This window comes from Zonotrichia leucophrys, chromosome 1 (genome assembly GCF_028769735.1).
Source record: "Zonotrichia leucophrys gambelii isolate GWCS_2022_RI chromosome 1, RI_Zleu_2.0, whole genome shotgun sequence".
NCBI lineage: Eukaryota > Metazoa > Chordata > Aves > Passeriformes > Passerellidae > Zonotrichia > Zonotrichia leucophrys.
In genome coordinates, this window is record NC_088169.1 from 94,696,274 (window position 1) to 94,715,348 (window position 19,075).

At 39.1% G+C, this 19,075-nt stretch overlaps 1 protein-coding gene across 1 annotated transcript in view; it reads right to left on the reverse strand.

Annotated features, from left to right (window-relative positions):
* MAN1A2 (mannosidase alpha class 1A member 2) overlaps positions 1-19,075 on the reverse strand; it is a 133,979-nt gene that overhangs the window by 36,091 nt on the left and 78,813 nt on the right. The window contains exons 6-8 of the mRNA XM_064723042.1: positions 10,253-10,347; positions 8,741-8,864; positions 8,234-8,327 (exon numbers count right to left, since the gene is read on the reverse strand). Of these exons, the coding sequence (XP_064579112.1) occupies positions 8,234-8,327; positions 8,741-8,864; positions 10,253-10,347 (313 nt within the window). The remainder of the gene's footprint in view (positions 1-8,233; positions 8,328-8,740; positions 8,865-10,252; positions 10,348-19,075) is intronic.

Genomic DNA, 19,075 nt, shown 5'->3' on the forward strand with positions numbered 1-19,075 from the left:
CAAATTAAAAAAGAAATTTACTTGCTAAATCAAATAAATGTGCAAAAATGCAGTCAGGTTGGGAACTACTCCACATGTACTTTTACAATATGCAATTATTTTACTTCTGTACCATTTCTGTTTAAGAGAGAGAAAATCTTTTCCTTAAGCTGAGGGGGAAAATAATCATCTGCAACTTAAAGTATTAGAAATTATTATTCACAAGTCCAAATAGAAAGTAGTTATCTGATGAGTTCTGGAAAATACTTTGGAATATACAAGGTTGACTTGACCCAATTCCCTATGCTTCCTTTTAGCTTATGGATGTTTTGCCAGAACTTTACCTTACATTTCATAATTTTATTTTTCCTGACTCATGGCATTGCTATTTTCTTTAAAGAAGGTACAGGTATTAATAGACATAATTAAGATACTCCTTGTGCTATGCAAGGCATGTAGTAAATAGGTAAGGGTACTAGAGAGAATGTATAATATCTTCACAGTTAAAGGAGATTATGAGCAGCTTCAGCTGGAAAAGACGTGTTTTCCACAACTAGCATCTTTGCACTATCTCTAACCACACCATCAACCTGTTAATTTATGCTACAATTACATTTTTATCTGAAATATTTATCTGCAGTATTTCTTTAATCTTTTCAAAGACTACTTCATTCTTCAGTATTATTCATTTCACCTTGCCATCTGCAAGGGTTTTCATCTCCCAGAGGCAGGTGTAAAGACTGAAAGAGCTTCTGCTTAATTTTAAAAATGAAAGGCCTGATAACTGATAAATAAATCAGGATCTGGATTTCTATCTCTGTAGCACCCTTGAAAGTTTGCATTTTAGAGAGCCACTCTCCCTATGGATCAGGCAGAGCTCACACTGACAGGGCAATACCCTTCAGATGACAGGCTGATTTTTCTCAGTGTTTGCATTCTCACAAGAGGACGCGCACAATGTGACAGCACCTTCTTCATCAAAAAGAGGTCTGCAGATCATAGGGGCTGGGAGAGCTGGATGGCAGAGCTCAGAGGCTGATGGTAGGTCCCAGGGCCCTAGGTTTACATGCCAGCAACTGAAAACACCTCTGTGTGTTTGTTTTTCCCAGTGAATTTAATCCTGAGTGCATGTGTAGTTCATTAGCAAGCTCCCAGCTGGACAGCAGGAGACAGGAGACCTCTGCATCTGCACAGGTCCAGGGTGCAAGCACAGGTATTGGACTGAGAGCCTCTACTAATATTTGAAGGGCCCATGAGCATGAGGATACTTGTGAAGGGTGCAAGCCCATGCATCTATTTGACAGTGAACATAAGGAGGAGGATCAAAACTTAGCTATCTGTGGGTGTGTTGCAGGTGAGTTGTGGCAGGACTACACAGGGGTGCTGCCAAGGCAGGGCTGTTGGTGGCTCTCTGTGTGGGCAGCTGCATCAGTGTCCTCCTAATGCACCTCTGGAATATGTCCTGACTGCAAATGGGAACTTCAGCAGTCACATCCATCAGACAGGGATGGAGACACTTGGACCTGGCTGGCCTTCAAGTGCTGGGAAGGAGGAATCCCCAGGTCTCGGAGTCTGCTAAATACAGTGGTTTCTTTATCAACTTTAACCATGTTATATACATTATCATCAAATTTATTTTCACTGTTCCTTTAAATTCTGAAAAATAGACAGATGGTGCTGCGTATTTGATACCATATCATATCACAAATGAAAATAGATAGGATGCATTGCTCATGGTTTGTCTATTACCTGCAAGAGTTTAAATGAAGCCTTTTGCTTAATTACTTTGCTCAGCCCAAGGGCATTAGCCTCAAACCAGCTGTACAGACAGGCATAAAAAACCTGGAATATTCACCCAGTATTTCCACTGACTTAATGACAGTAATTTAATGGTTTTTTCTAATGTTTGAAACTTGCACCATTTTAAAAGAAAGGTAAATCTAAGACAAATAAATTAAATCTACAGATGCCTCCTCCAAGTAGCATTTTAAAATTAAGACCACCTGAAGAAAATGCAATGTGCACATCCATAAAGATACTTGCTTAAGTTTATTTGAAGGTCAGTCCACAGCACAACCAACTGGGAAATAGAGGATGTAAACTTCTCCCATTCAGCCATCCAGGTTGTACCTTTACCTACTCTGTAGTAACAGGTACAAGAAGCTGCAAGAAAGTGAGAACATCACCATAGGGCCTAAGGTAGTGTAACAGGTTAAATAACCTGTCTGAATCCTCTTATTGTCTTTAAAGGATAGCTATCACTTTGACATGGAAGACACCATTTAGATTTAGTGCATTAATACTCTGATCACTTGTGATCAATATCACACTGCCAATGAGTCCTTATAAAGATGATGACAGTGTCCCACACTGGGCTACTTGCAAGTCTGAGTAAGGGGCTTGTTTTCTATAAGGAGACACGAATAAAGCAGCAGAGAACAGACTGCAGCCTGAATGTTCATCACATCAGCATTTGGTGGTGACAAATTTGGTGTCTGCTGCTACATTCCTAATAGCAATGCTCAGCTCATGCACTCTAAATTCACATGCTAGCTTGCTGCATAGCAACCTGTCAATGTGCCCACATATCACTAAGGTGAAATAAACATATAAGTTTAACACAGTATGACATTTCTGCTTATTTTCTTGCATATGGAAGCCATATTTGGCCTAAACCCCATCTTTAGTTAAACTGACAACTCTCTTAGTAACCAATCCAGGTAATGCCATAGGTAGCCCAGATGCAGGAAATGAGATTTGAAGTTAAGAGTAATTAGAGTTCCTCTTCAATAACATTATTACTTGCAAGAGATGTTGGAACCAGAAGAAATAAAGCAGTTTATTTTCAGTGTTGGAAAGCAAAAAGGAAGAATGACCAATTTACAGAAATGTGCAAACATGACGTGCATGCCCTGACTTTGCAATAACATGCAGATTTGGCTTTTCTTTTGTTGTTGCCTTCCTAGTTGGTATTCTCATCTAACATGTTTGCAAATGCAAACTAAATTTTTTCAACATATTTTAATTTTTTAAGAAATCACTTTTCTTCAGTACCAATCAATTTTCATAATTTTGAAATCCCAGCTTTTTAATCAACTTTCTGGTGTATCTGCTTAGGAAGCTTCTCTAGAAAGCACTGTTACTGCTTTGAAAATAATCTAAATTCAAAGTTCTGATGCTTACACCAATCCAACTACTCACCATGTGTAAACCAAAAGCTAACAAAGTCAACTGAAGGTTAATGTGAGAGATTAGAAAATCCTTCCTGACAGCTATTTTCCTTTCAGTCTTACAGAAACTGAAACCCCAAAACAGAAGTATTGTAAATAACTTGTTCCTACTGGACCATCACCTTAGCCCATACGTAAAAATGGAATCTGTCAACATTCCTGTAGGCATTATAGCTCTGCCTTCTAGCAAATGCCCCAGTGAGCTGACATTCAGTGAGCTGAGCTGAAGCCATTCAAAAGATGTCTGTCATGACCCCCATGCTGCAATAATGCCTGCCCATTATAAGCTTAACCCTAAATATTTAGCTATCATTTTCCTCCTCCTGGGTATAATGAACGCCCTTGCTGCTACACAGCATTAAGTGTCCAGTTGTATTACAAAGCATTTGCATTGGAAAGGATGGGGATTTAGCAATGACCAGTAAACCATTCACCCAGCAGTTCTTAGAATTGGGGTTTACAGCATTCAAGTGGAAAGAAATTATGGGATGAAGAAGTAGTCACTGATCAGTCCTGCCTGCTGTGGCTTCAGACCCTGGCTGCTGCTGCTTCACTGAGGCAGGCAGTTAAAAGAAAGAAGTAATCTGTCACCCTTCTTCAAGGGCTATGTCAAGTGCATTAAATGCAAATGAACATTTATATTAATTAAATTGTAATCACTTCAAAGACGTGCCTATAGATTAATGCCACACTGACATAATGATTTGACTCATCTCTATAACTTGTTAAGAACCTGGAAGCAATGGTCACATCGTTCTTGATGAAATGATTATTACTAATTGACTGGTAGGTTACTTCACTGGTTATGGCTCTTCAGGCATTTGTAAGAGAAGCATTGACTGGTTTGAATGAAAGCACTTTTCTTTGTAAGCTCCAGCGGACGAACAAGTGGAAAAGATGGTCTGCACATCTCAGGGCACTGTCCCCAGCACATCATTCCCAGCAGTGAAACTGCAGAACATGCTACTTATACTGAGATCAAAAGGCCTGCACTCTGATAAATCAAACCCCAGCAGAAATGACTCACTGGACCCTGCACCCTCACATCAGAGGGATGTTGACAAAATTATAGCATATCACACACACCACTCCCCTTCTCCTAACCCAAGAAGAGCACAGACCACATTTTGAGCAAACATTTAAACGAGGCAAACCAGACACAGCAACATGGCCTAAGATCTACAGAGGCTAAGACAGAAATATTCTGAGGCACAGAAAAACCCTGTAACAACTGCTGATCCCCAAAAGGCCTGAAAGACCTTTACAAAAGCTAGCTCATCACCATTCATGAACCCTGGATATGCAAAGAGGACTGGGGGGCCAAATGTTCCTTTGGTTAAACCCTACAAAATTAGGGTGTGCCTAGGGTCCTAGTGCAAACAGCTCTGAGAAAGAATCAAAATACTCTAACAAGTATTAAGGTACAAGGTACCAAGAACTTTCCACAAGGTTTTGTTTGCAAGTAGAGATGGATCCAGTTTACAGCCCTATGGGGCCACACCAAAGCCACAGAAAATGATGTTTCCCTTTTGTCCCACAATCTTGCAACAGGAATTTCCTTTAAATATTCAAGTTTACCCATCAGCTTGTTGGAACAAAATTAAACAAAACAGCAATACTTCTAGAGGGAAACTATTTTTCTTCTATTCAAATAGTGTCATTTTTTTCTTTAAAAAATAAATTAAAAGGCAAAGAAAAAATATAACTGCTGAGAAAATTTGACCTAAATTAATTCTTCCACTATATATTTTGTCTAATACTAAGAATCAACTGGTAGTAATAGCATTAATTGGTCTGACTGCTAAGTTCCCACCACCACTGATGTTATTATTACTTTGAATAAAGGTACTCACCACTAGAATAAAGGGTACAGAAATAGAAAACAAACCCACCACTAGAAATAGTTATATTGCCTCTATATGCCATAGTTCTTCAACAGAGTCTTTAGGTATGTATTTATGCAGATTTATTTTATCTATTTCACACCCCTCGTGACTTAGTTGGAATACTGCACAGATTAACAAAAAAACTAACTAGAATTGAACCAAAAAAGTCTGAGCAGAGAAAAAATTGTTGAAAGGAAGAAAGAAAGGGAAAAAATAAAAAAGGAAAGCAACACTAGAAAGGTCAGAGTGAAGTTACTTGTATCTAGGCAAATAATGTGTTCCGAAATAATTCTCAGAAACTCATCTGCAGAAAGTACTTTGTACAAGATAAGATGCAGCAAACTAAAGGTCACAGCAAAGATGAAAAGGGCAGCTTTCCCAGAAGCTGGAAAAAGAAAAGCTATGCTTTGATACTCTTTCCATTGCCTCAGTCTTTCCAGTACAAAGGTATATAACAAGCCAAATACAATGCTCTTTGAAATTACCTTCTGAGGGGAACATAAAAGCCTTGCCTGCCTGTAATACCAGCCATGGGACTCAAGCCAGTAACAGTGTAGGGGGCTCAGACATGAGTCCTCTAGTGAATTGGGATGTTGTGGTAAGGCATCATCCCTACTCGACTCACTCATGCATAGCAGAACACAACCTCTGCAAGGGAGAAAGAAATTCCTGCCTAAGCCCCTGCTACTCCATCCCATCTGTCCAGTGTTTCAGACCATGTGCTCCTTCACTGTAACTTCTTAAATTTTTTCAAGTAGATGCACCTAATATTGATCTACCAGAGATACAGCCAAGACATTTTCTCATAATTCCATCCAAGTTTGTCAAAGGTAATAGAGAATTATACTATCCACAATATGAGTATTAGGTTTCCAAATGCTGTTTGTCCTAGTTTCAGCTGGGACAGCATTAATTTTTTAGAGTAGCTGGGAGGGGGCATGGCCAGACTCTAATGTTGTTCAATGCCATCTCAGGTCATTGCCAGAGGCAGGGAAAATGACCCTTCTCAGGAAAAGGGCATAATTTCTGGTCAGGGAGAAGAAACTGGCTGGAAAGAACAGGTCTTCTCTTCTATATAAACCATTTCTTTGTTTTATACGTTTTGTTATTAATATTCTCGCAGTTATTGTTTATTTTCTTATCTCACTGCTGTTTCCAGCAAATTGTTCTTATCTCAACCAGTGATCTGTTGTGCAGGAGGCAGGCAGAGGGCAAGTGAGCAGCAGAGTGGTTTTAGCAGAACTACTAAAATGGAGACTACTATCCTAAGCCATGATATTTCTGCACTGTAAAAATCCTAGAAATATTACAAGAATATCTGAATATGCACTTGGAACCTTATTTGCTAAAAAAACCCCTCAAACCCCAATCACTAAATTCCAGAAAATAAATTTTTTACTCATAATCAGCATAGAAAAATTAAAGGCTCTAAGAATTTGTATTTCTTTTTATCCTCAGAATGCAAGTCTCAGTTTGCACTCCTAAACTTGAGTCCCAAATCTTGCAAAATCCATTTAATAGTATGTTTGAGCTCCATCAAACTTCTGCAAAGTTCCACTGTATGTTTATTTTTAGTGATGAGGAGCATCTAATTCCCAAGAGATACTAATTCTGTGCATTGTAATTCCAAGAAAGCTGGACAGGGACTTTTTACAAGGGCATGTAGTGACAGGACAAGAGGAGATGGATTCAAAGTGAAAGAGAGCAGGTTTAAATTAGATATTAGAAAGAAAGTCTTTACTGTGGGGGTGAGCTGCCCAGAGAAGTTGAGCATGCCCAATCCCTGAAAATGTCCAAGGCCAGGTTAGAGGCTTTGAGTAACATGATCCAGCAGAAGGTGCCCCTGCCCACAGCAGGGAGGTTAGAACTAGATGATCTTTACTTGCCCCTCCCAACCCAAGCCATTCCAAGATTCTATGAAACAGCCTCTAAAGAATCCTGGTGATACATCACATTAGACTGCTTTTGATAAAACCAGCACAAGCAGATGGTAAGGAATAAAAAAAAAAAATTACAAAAAATTGTTTCAAAGCAAAAATACAAAACTGTCTTTTGAATAAATAATGCCCGAATATTTGTATTTGCATATTTTCTTATTTATGAATATGTTGTTAAACTTAAATTTATCAGAAGAATTTGTCCCATTAAACCATTTGCCCATCTCAGCTGGTGTCATGATCCACTCAAAGATATAAGATGCTTTGGAGAGAATTTTGGCTTTTAAGATGGGATTAGACTAGTATTTCACAATGACTGCAATGACAGCTGTATTCATCTCCCTCACATACCAGATTCAAAGTCAGAAGCAGATTCTCAGTTTGCAAGCCAGAACATGTTCTGCAGGATATTTACAGCCAACCACTGAAATCCCCAAAACCTATCAATGATGTCAAACAGGACAGAAATAGATCATCTTGCCTGTTCTTCCTAAATAGACTTGCATTTATAAAAGATAAAGAAATAAAACCTTGAAGAAAAAAATTCTCTTTTATCACTGCCACTACCAAAGCACAAAACCACTCAACTTTTTTTGAAAGAGCCACTACAAGAAAGGAATCATGTTTGTGTCTCTCTCTTGATGTTTTATCTCTCCTCTTAACTTGTCAGCAATAATGCCTGCTTTTTCTTTTCATTCCAAAGCTTTTTTTTTTTTTTTACATCTATAAGGAGGTTCATCATGCCATTTCACATGCCACTAAGGAGATGAATTATGTTTGTAGATGTCAATGCCTAACACAATTTAACCACCAGAAACATGCATTAATGCACGTCACCTTACAATAATCCACTTACCAGATGGTTTGCAGAACAAAACCAGGAACAGAATCAAAATGAGGAAATACTTTCAGCCTTATTCTTTATTACTGAAGATTTTATTGACTGATAAACATAAGGACAGGCATCAGATTAAGCAGCAAGCTGTTTTCAGAAAGTACCCTAAAAAGTGAGCTCTGTGACTTCAGACAGAGACAGGAAAAGATTCATTTCAGGAGATTTCAAGTTCAAGCAATCCTTCTGCATTTTATGTTATCAAGCAATGCTGTTTGTGCCCTACAGAATAAATTTTCTGATCTCCAACTCAACAACAAGATAAGAAGTAGACTTCTAATTAGGAATTAATAAAATAAGAATACTTACGCTGACCCCACCGGCCTGTTCTTGGATTCAAATAATTTGGATAAAGTCCATTAGGACGATCCATTTTTTGAAGTAACTTCCGAATGTGCATGACCTAAATTAAATCAAGAATCAGGTTCACCACTAACAACGTTTGTCTGCCCTCTGCACAAACTTAAATCTAATATTTTTTATTTTTCTTTCATTTTTAGTAGCAAATTTTATTAATCTGAACCGCAAGCTTTCTTGAGGGCTTTCTTCAGATTTGTACATTTTTGGTTTTAAAGGACTGCTCACATAAACAAGCTTAAAAATAATGATTTTTAAATGTATTCTGAAACAAATAAGAAAACCTGTGTTATTATATATTTCTAGTTGAAAAATACAACTATTTGGTAACAGAAATACAAGCATGAAAATATTACCTGCTACCAAGAATGGAAGTAGAGTTCAATATAGAAAGCACTTCTCCTTTAATTAAATTTATGATAAGAAGTATGATAAAAAATATTGATTTTTGAGACTCACCTTGTTGAAATATACAGGGTCTCCTGTCAAATAACTAAGGTGGACAAATTCCATGTGCAGAGTACCAAACTCAGCAAGGATGCTGCTGCCAGCAGAAGCCCAGCCCCAGTTTCGACCAACACCACTGAATTCCAACAAATAAGCATAAAGAAAGGAAGAAAACAACACAAAATTCAGAATTATGGTGCACAGCTACCACAGCCAATTAAGCAAGCAACAACAATATTTTAACCCACACTTAAGTTTACAGGAGTTGTGATTTGATTGGTCAATTGGTGCATTGGTTGGATCTTTTTGGAACAAAGATACCATAACGTCATCGACAAAAAGTCCTATTATTAAATAATATAATACCATGATATGATGACTTAACACTGGGCTCAATCACAGTTGTTTCTTATTCACTGCATGTTCTTAAGAACAAGAACCAAGGTAAGACAAGTTTTGAAGGTGGCAGCATTTGCTGCCTTGTCCTGTTGATCTGCTGTGTTCCCTTCACTTGTGTGAGATGTGCTTCCCTATCTTGTGTCTACATAGGAATACAGGATGTTTATTGTTGGCACAACATATGAGTTCCTCAGGCTCACCTAAAGAATCAGCAGAAAGCATGACATATCTATTTTGTGCACTCAAAGTGATACCATCTTGCTATCCTAACTCCTAAATTACCTCTGGTTTAATCTAATCTGGGAGTTTTCACCACCTTTCAAGGATTGGGCCTTTTAATTTCTGTAATTAACTATGTATTTCTGAAGATTACTTCTACTTCCTCTCATAAATGATTTCAGTTATGAGTTAGTGTACACACAATCTAGATATACATCCCAATTCAGCTACTGTTTAAGGACATAGTGAAAATTTAAAGAATGCCTTGCATCAAAAACACTCTCAAAATCTGAGGGAAATCCTAGCACTGAGCAAGCAATACAACATAAATTAGGCAAGGCAGTTGTCTTCCATGAGGCAATGCAGACCATCTAAGTTCAGTCTGATCTGAGCAGTCATCTAAAGGAGCCTCTCCATCTGCACAGACCACAGTTCACTTTAGCACGTCAGACCCCAAGCTAAAATGCAAAATGAAATAGTAACTTCAGAGTCCCATCATCTTCTCAAATGCTGGGAATCTTCTAAAGGTAACACACACCTCAAACAGTACAGAAAACCCAGTAAATTCAACCATATCCTGCAAACAACTTTGATTTTTAACAGATTCTGTAATGAGTAAAGAAACAATTATTAAACTCTAGAGCAACACACAGAATAATGTACTGTGTGGTCCAATGGCAAATTGAACGTTTATTGCAGAATCATAAAAAAAACCCAGGATCAAAACATATTGCAGTTATGAGTTAGAACGTGCTGAACTCTACCAAAACTATTCTAACATGCCAACAATGACAATTTGTCTGCATTTTCTACAGTCCCACTACTAAGAAAAACTGCTGTATGCCATTATTAATTTTAAGTTGGCGGGAAGGGGAGGAAGACATTTCACAAAAGAAAACTCATTACCTTTTCAGATTCACCATTGCCCATGGTATACCCGTAGGTGTGTTGAAGGCTGGAAGAAGTTTTCCTGCCAGTTGCACTGCTTTGATCTTGAAAACCTAAGATAGTAGGATCAATTGCAAATAGTTACTAAGTCTGATTTATCTCCCAGAACTGTAAAGACTGAAATTTCCTTGCCCCACCTACCTCTTTGTATTAAAAGAGCTTTATGTTGTAAAAAATATATTAACTTATAATTTTTTGCCACTTGTTCACTTTATAACTTTTGGTTAGATTTGAACATGAAAAGCAAACTTGTCATTTTGATTTCTTTTCTTCCAATCTCTCCAGCAACAGTTCTTAGATTCCTACTACAGTAGAATATCAGGTCTCCTCCCACCTCCTTCCACCACTATTAGGAAATTCAAGTGCTTTTTAAAACAGTCTTTAAATCATACCTTGTATTTTTCAGTTAAAAACCAAGACACAACTCTCCTACCCAAGTATTTTAGCTTTTACAAACTTCCAACCTCTTTTTAATGAGTTTACTGCAGACAGATTTGCTATTTTTTTATGAACATTGTCTATGCAAAACCAGATATGCAGTTTCCTCTAGTTTTTCCTTCATTGATAATGCAGACGAAAAATAATTCCAGGGCTAATCTTCCCTCTCTAGTCTGAACCCCCAAAGAAATTATTGACAAGACAAAATCTCAGTAATTTTTACTGTTATTTCTCCTTACTTTTAGAACATAAATCTGTAATAGCCTTACTCAGAGCACAGCATTTATTAGACAAGCAATTGGGAGAATTCTTCTAAGCCTACCTGTAAGCATGCTTTCCAAAGGCATATCTAGATATACATAATATAATCTAGATATACGTAATATAATAATTCATTCCCCATGGTATGAATCTGCTTTTACCTGTTAGTTCCTAGCACACATTTTAATCAACGCCCTCTCAGTATTCACTACATTTCTGGACAAGTATCTCCTTAACCTGAAGATAACATTATTTGCCAATTTGATGCACCACACAAAACAGAAAATAAGCTACCATATCCCAGAATAACATGCAACAAAGACGTAGCATAGGAACATCATCTCTGGTGACCAGCAATAGGACATGAAGAAGTCTAATGAAAATGCATAAGGGGAGTTTCAGATAGGGAAAATGTTCTTCACTAAGAGACTGGTCACAGCACCAGGCCTGTCAGAGCTCAAGGAAATTGTGGAGATGCTCTTAGTCACATGGTTCAGTTTCAGCTAGTCCTGAGAGAAGCAGGGGGTTGAATTCCCCAGTCCTTAAAGGTCCTTCTAACTTGAGATATTCTACAATTCTATTGTTAATGACCTGACCAGTAATCTGTAATCAAAATGAATAAAATCTTTAGGAAGGACTGCAGCAGCTGATTTGTAAGGTCTATGGGAAGAAACTGAAGAGATGCTCACTAGAGAAGCAAGCTGAAAAATAAGCAATCAAGAATATCCTTATTTTTCATATGAAGGTGGGAAAAAATCAATATCTTTATGTTTGAGGAAATGACTAGTGAGACATGAAATAAACCAGAAGAAAATATTAAAGATGACATCTAATTGTATTTGATGCAGTGGAGTATGGAGAGATATAGGTGAATCTGAAAGCAATGAGCCAGGATAAAGAACTTCTAGAGAGGTTCTCCATATGAACTGTAAGATGGGATAGGTCTAAACTGAAAAAGGATATACCTGAGAATATGATTTGGTATAACTATGAAGCAACAGAGGCAATGCAGCTTGAATGATTTTTAGCCAAGAAACTGACAAAAGACAGTCTTTGAGAAAATACACAGAAATTTAGGAGTAAAATTCATATAGCACTTTGACCTTGAATAAAGGACCAATTCAGAACAGGAAGGCATAGTATAAGGAAGAGGTATAGTACAGGTGAAATCTATAGTAACTGGGAAAAAAAGAAACCCTTCAGAGAACTAAAACCTCGGTCTTGGCCCAGTTGCATAAGAACTACCTCATTTGAATCTATAAATAAGCATCAAAAATTCATGGTGAACTTTTCGAATTTTAAGTAGCAGATGGGTCAAGACCAGACAGAACTATCTACTGGGAGTCATCTGGGGGTACTCCCTCTACAGTGCAGGCAAGCTTCAATACCTAATGAAGAACAGAATGATGACTTCCATTGAATTAGCAAATAATTTGGAAAGACATTTGTAATATGAATTTGTTCATCTTCAGCTTTCTTATCTTGCACCCTCTGAAAGTGCTATGCACTATCATATTGTTCATTAATGAAAGATACTGAAACATTAGAGTAAGACTATTCAATGGAAGGACATCCTTAGAAACATCCTTGCTCAAGAATATTCTTAATGGCTATTTAGATTGCTATCCAGGTTTTAATTAGTTTGAAATGTATGTATCTGAGGAAGGAGTTTTAGCTAGAGTGTATGAAGTAAAGGTTGAGCTGATCTAAATGTGTATGAATCTGGACAAGACAGTTAAAAGGCAATCACAGAGCCATTTCAGCATCAGAGCACCAGCAGGAACTGCTAATTCAGACAACCATGCTGTTAGCAGTACCTGCCCAAACTGGCTGTGATTAAAGGCACTTTCCTGTCACCTCCAGCGGGCTGAGGACTCTTGAGCTCCACTGATGTAGCATCAGAAGGGTACAATACTCCCTCTCTATATGCTTCACATCTAAAACTGAATGTATTGGTTGAAGGCATGCCTTTACTTTCTATTACTGTCATCTCAGTCTGATCTCGCTGCTACTTCTGCATTAAAAAACCACTGAGTGCTTGGCACAGCGTTTACCTATGCAGGCTGGAGTACGAACTGGGAGACAGCTGCATAGGATTTTATCAGAGCCAAGTGACCACAAGAGCATTTTTGGAGAGAGGGAGGGAAAAGAAATGTAGCAGGCAGTGGTGAGTGAGGTGCCATTTATGAGAAACTGCAGGTGTGTCCAGAGAGTTCTGCTGTGCTCATTAAAGTGCCTTCTTTAGCAAGTTTCAAACTTAACATAAGAACAACAGTAAAAGCCTTGGGCTCTAGTTTATAAATAATGCGCTGGTATCAGACAACACAGTTACTTATCATTTAATATTTTTACTTTAATTTTTTTTTACACTGAGTTGAACTCATAGATTCTATTTCAGCCCTGGCAGTTCCCTGTTGACAGGCAATGCATTTCAAAAAATGCATAGGCAAGAAAAACAGAAAAGAACAAAAAATGAATGGCTGCCTTAAAAATAGAGCTCATTAGGAAACAGCAGAAGAATTGGGGTTATTTAGTCTAGACATAAGATGCTCAAGAGAGGACAAGATAATGACTTTTCAGTATATAAAAGGCTAACACAAGTAAAAGGAAATAATATTTTTCCATGGACACAGAGAACAAAAAATAACACCAAAATGGACCATGGAAAAGTAAGTTAGTTATTAGGAAAAATTTGGTGATAAGAATAACTACTAATGCAGCATGACTGATTGCTTCAAAGTCATCACCAAAGCTTTTAAAAATGCTCTGTACAATACATACAAAGACTTAGATGATTTAATTTTGCCAAGGAACAGAAGAATAACTGAGAATTACTCTGCTGTCTTAGCACTCTTCCAGCCATGTTGCTGCATTTTGTTTGCATGGTAAGGGTTTGGTAGAAGGGGAACACAAGGGTGGCTTCGGTAAGAAGCTGCCAGAAGCTTCCCCGTGTCTGGCTGAGCCACTGCCAGCTGGCTCTAAAACAGACCATGGGTCAAGGCTGAGCCCATCAGTGATGGTGGTGGAGCCTCTGGGACAACATAGTCAAGAATAGGGTAAAAAAATCAACAACAGAAGAGCAACCGCAGCCAGAGGAGTGAGAATATATCAGGGAATAAACCCTGCAGACACCAAGGTCAGTGCAGGAGGGAAGGGAGGTGCTCCAGGCATCAGAGAAGAGATTCCTCTGCAGACCATGGAGGTCCATGGGGGAGCAGAGATCCACCTGCAGCCCATGGAAGAGTCCCACATCAGAGCAGGTGGATCCCCAAAGGAGGCTGTGACCCTGTAGGAGCCTACACTGGAGCAGGGTCCTGGCAGACCTGCAGTCCTGTGGAGAGAGGAGCCCACGTTGGAGCAGCTTTGCTGGTGGGACTGACAACCCCGTGGGGGATACTCACTGGAGCAGTTTGTGAAAAACTGTGGCTTGTGTGAAGAACTCATGTTGGAGAAGCTCATGGAGAGCTGTCTCCTGTGGGAGGGACCCTATGCTGGAACAGGGGAGAGTGTGAGGAGTCCTCCCCCTGAAGAGGAAGGAATGGCAGAGATAACACCTGATGCCACCCCATTCCCTGACCCCTGTGTTGCTATGGGGGAAGAGGAAGAGAAAATTGTTAGTGAAACTGAGCCTGTGAAGAAGAGAGGGTAGGGGGAAGGTGTTTCAAGATTTAATTTTTATTTCTTATTATCAATTAATTACCCCTAGTCGAGTCTGTTTGCCCATGCCAGTAGTTGGCAAGTGATCTCCTCCTGTCCTTACCCTGAACCATGACTCTTTAATTGCATTTTTTTTGTCTCTCTCCTGTCCAGCTGAGGAGGAGGGTGGCAGAGCAGTTTTGGTGGGCACTTTGCATCAACCCACCACAGTTCCCAAGTATGAGATGGCTTGTGCACATTCCGTACCCATAAGATTAAAATGTTTTGCCCCTGAGGTGTGGTATCTACTCTGCAGATACACAAAGCACCTTTCATGGATAATGGAGACCATCCAACCCCAAGTTTCTTTGTCAGCACAAAGCTACAAGTATAGAACAAATCAGAAACTTCTAAAAGACAGCAGCAGCAAGACATCCTGCTTTGAAGATGCAAAAATACTGTTCTAGGTAAATGGGTGTTAATCCCAAGGTGGCTGTTCTGTCCACTCCCAAAATATGGGCATTCTTCAGAAAAGTTTTAGAAGCCACTGTAGCCTTGGAAAAGTGTCTCCATTTTACATGGCAAAATTTAACACATTAAAGCCATCAATTTACATGGCCTTTACTAGCCTAACACTTCCTTCTTCAAATACTGTAAACGAATAGAAGAATTTTCCCCCCTTTCAAAAACAAATCAGGCTGTAGGCAGCTAGAAGGAAAGAGAGTGAAAATTGGCAGAAAAAGCAAAATCTAAACCCCAAATCGGATAAGTGGATCCCTCATTAAGATGAAAACAGCAATCAGTATTTACAAACTAGTATGTACAGCAGACCAGCTGTGAGGGCCTGAATAATTTTCATCCATTAAATTGATGCTTAACATATCAAACCTGCCACCCACCCCACAATATGAAAGCTTGCTCCTGAGCCGATTAATCCAAGCAAGGCCATTAAAACATGCAGCAGAAAAGGGCCTTAAAAATTTCAATGATTCTTCAAAAGCCTTATTGATGTATCCAGTGACTGCCTAGATGCATGGCTTCAGCTCTCAGAAGACTGTATTATGCTAATACTGCTGTAAGGTGTTCCCTTCCAGCACTATGAATGGCAAACAGCACCAAATGGCCTCTGCTCCTAACTTGGAGAGCGATGACAGACGTTTTCTACAAATAAGGAATCTCTTTCATTTATGTGCATAGAGCAGCCTTTGAATCGTTCTTATTAAAAAGTAATAAATGCCAGACTTCTTTCTAATCTGATGGTTATTAAGTAGTGAGAATCTATGGCCTTGCAATGTGGCTGATCTGTAGGCTTGATAGCCCTGGATCACTGAAAAAAACATCAGACAAAGCAGACATACTGCACAAGTTCACAGAAATGTAATGCTTGGTTCAGCATCAGTACTACTATATTGGTATCAAATCCTGAACACATTTCCTTTGAACACTAAGGATGAAGATAATGGGGGAGATCTATCGTTCTACTAAATGTAGATTGAAAAACCAGAGCCCTTGACAGCAATACCAGACTCAGACCCTTGAGGAAACTACCCTTGTGGTATTCCAGAATACCTTGTGGTATTCCACAGACCCTTGTGGTATTCCTTGGCCCAATCAAAATTAGTTATCTTTGTACTTTCAGAGTTCAATCTGCAGCAGTCAGCTCCTCACTGCCTTTTGGTGGCTAAACACTCATTTAAAGGTCAACGTCTTAGAGAGTACTCTCTGCATGAGTAGAGATAAAGATTCATGGTGAAAATCAAGCAGCATTATCACCAAAAAAAAAAATTTAGAAAAGCAGAAGTAGCTTAATAAGCATTGCAGGTTTGATGATACATAAGTCTTACTGCATAAGAAAAAGATGTCTGCATGTCAGATAAATAGCTCCAAGTTTCTAGATGAATAGCTCTTAACTTCCAACACATTTTGCTTCTGTAAATCTTGGGAGCTCCCAGGTTTGGGGGCTCCCACTGTTCCTAGGGCATTCTCCCCTGCTAGTGGGGGCCATCTTGCTACCAAGAAATGGAGAAACAGCTCCCTCTTTACACATCTGCTTCTAGTAATTTTCACTTTGTAATTACAAAGTCATCTTGTGAGATGAGAGATATGCAGTAAAATCCTGGTAAGATTTCAGCTATCATAGTATGAAATGAGAGTGGGAGAACACTTGAGGTATATTTCATAGATGTTTGTTAGTGATGATTGAAGAGGTATGCCACATCTAGAATTGGTCCTGGAGAATGTAAATCATGTTCATGTGAAATTTAGCAAGGCAGTTACAAACTATACTACCTACAGAGGTGAAATGATGTAGAAATACATAAATTCAACAGCACCTCATCAGCACTATAGGTTTCTTGAGTTGTAGCAGATGTTCAAGGAGGGAAAATTTGCAGATACTGTAAAGACAATGACATAGCTGAGATACTATTGCAGTCCTTGGTGAGCTGCAATGATTACCAAAGTACTTGATGAACAACACTTAGCATTTCCAAAAGACTGAAACTCTTTAAACAAGAGAAGACTTATTCTGCAAAGGGAATGCTCTATGAATTTATATTATTTTGTGACAGAAAAAAATCAATATGAAAATGAAAAATCTAAACCCATCCCAGCAGTCTAAGATCAGAGTTAAAAAACCAAGAATCAGCTTGAATCTGGACTACACTGACAACTTAAAATGGCTATGATGACAATTTGCTCTACTTTCTTTACTTCCTCCCTTCAGATATTTGCACACAGTGATGGGGTCTCTCCTGAGCCTTTTTTTCTCCAGGCTGAACAATCCCAGCTCTTTTAGCATTCCCTCAAATGAGAGATAATCCAGTCCTTTAACTATCTTTGTCAGTCCTTTGCTGGACTCTTCAGTGTGTTCATGTCTCTTGTACTATGGAGCCTACAAGTGGATACAGTAAAGGCTAAGAACTACCTCCCTTGACCTGCTGGCGTGTTTCCTAATGCATGCCAGGATACCATTCACGTTCTTCACTGCAAGGACACATTGTTGCTCATGGCCAACTTGGTGTCCACCACTTTTCTGCAGAGCTGGGTCTGTTTGTTCCTCCCCAGGTGTGGGACTTTGCCCTTGCCCCCAGGGAACTGAATGATGTTCCTGTCAAGCTTACTTCTCCATCCTACTGAGGTTCCTCTGCATATCAGTTGCTCTTCCTAGTCTGGTGTCATCAGCAAATCTGCTGAGAGTGCCACCTGTGACATCACCCAGACCATTTCTGAAAACATTGAACAGGATTGGACTTGGGGTATGCCTCCAGTTACTGTCCTCAAACTCCATTTTGCACAGCTGAATTATCACCCTCTGAACTTGTTAGCTCAAGCACTTTTCAATCACCCTCCCTATCTGTTCATCCAGCCCATACTTCACCAACTTCTTGACAATGATCTTATGAAATAAAGTCAGTTCATCATAGGTCATCAGGGCTGGCTGAACATGAGTTCCCCAATGACCTTGCTGTTCTGAGGAATAGTTTTCTAAATTAGTTGCTCCATCATCTTTCCAGGCACAGAGGTAAGACTGGCCAGGCTGTAGTTCCCCAGACCCTCCTGGTTGCCCTTTTTGAAGGCAGAAATGATCTAGGGGTGATACCATGACACTCATCTTGAGCATTAGCTCTGGTGCCCACCAACACCCACTTAAAGCTTTGGCAGCAAAGCTACTACACCTCTGCAAGGCACTCAGCTGTTACATGCAGGCAGTTTACACAGGCAAAGGCAAAGAAACTCTGCCTAATTCTAACAGTCTCCAAAATTTTAAAACACTGCCAAATTCACCCTCATAAAAGTCCAGACTGGTTAAATCCGCTGCTGCAAAGTACTCCTGGGCTAGCAGAATTCTGGTCTCTCAAGAGCAACAGGATAAAGCAGATAGTACTTAAGCCATAAATATTACATAACTTGATGATTTGCTCATTTCACAAGGCAATAAATGCTTCATGGAATGTTCCTTCTATGTGGAAAAAAGGAACTCCCTTAGTTTTCAAAATATGTTGACTAGGTTGACATTTTCTTTAACCAGTAAAATCACAAACAAGACTTCTACAAACACTTTTATTTTAAAAAGTCACACCGGATTCCTCCCTGAAAGATGCACTTTTGCTAACAATTTTAAAGAACAGTAGGAAAGACAAGGAAGGTTGTCCAGTTTCAGATGACACATGAAATTAGGTGATGAAACACCTAAACTTCACGGCTACACAAGCTTGCTTCTCCATAGTTTCTCTGCTTAAGGATCCAGAGACTCGGCTTGTAAAAATATTCTATTGCAGGGTATCACAACTATCACAATTTCCAAGGTAAAAGCTGCAACTGCGCTCTACACTCTACTTCTGAACCCAAAAGCTCAGTAAAGCCCACAGGACTGGACAGGTCCATTCATACATCCAAAACTGCTTCTTTCCTAGAGGCTCTACATTATTTCGAGATGAAAATACA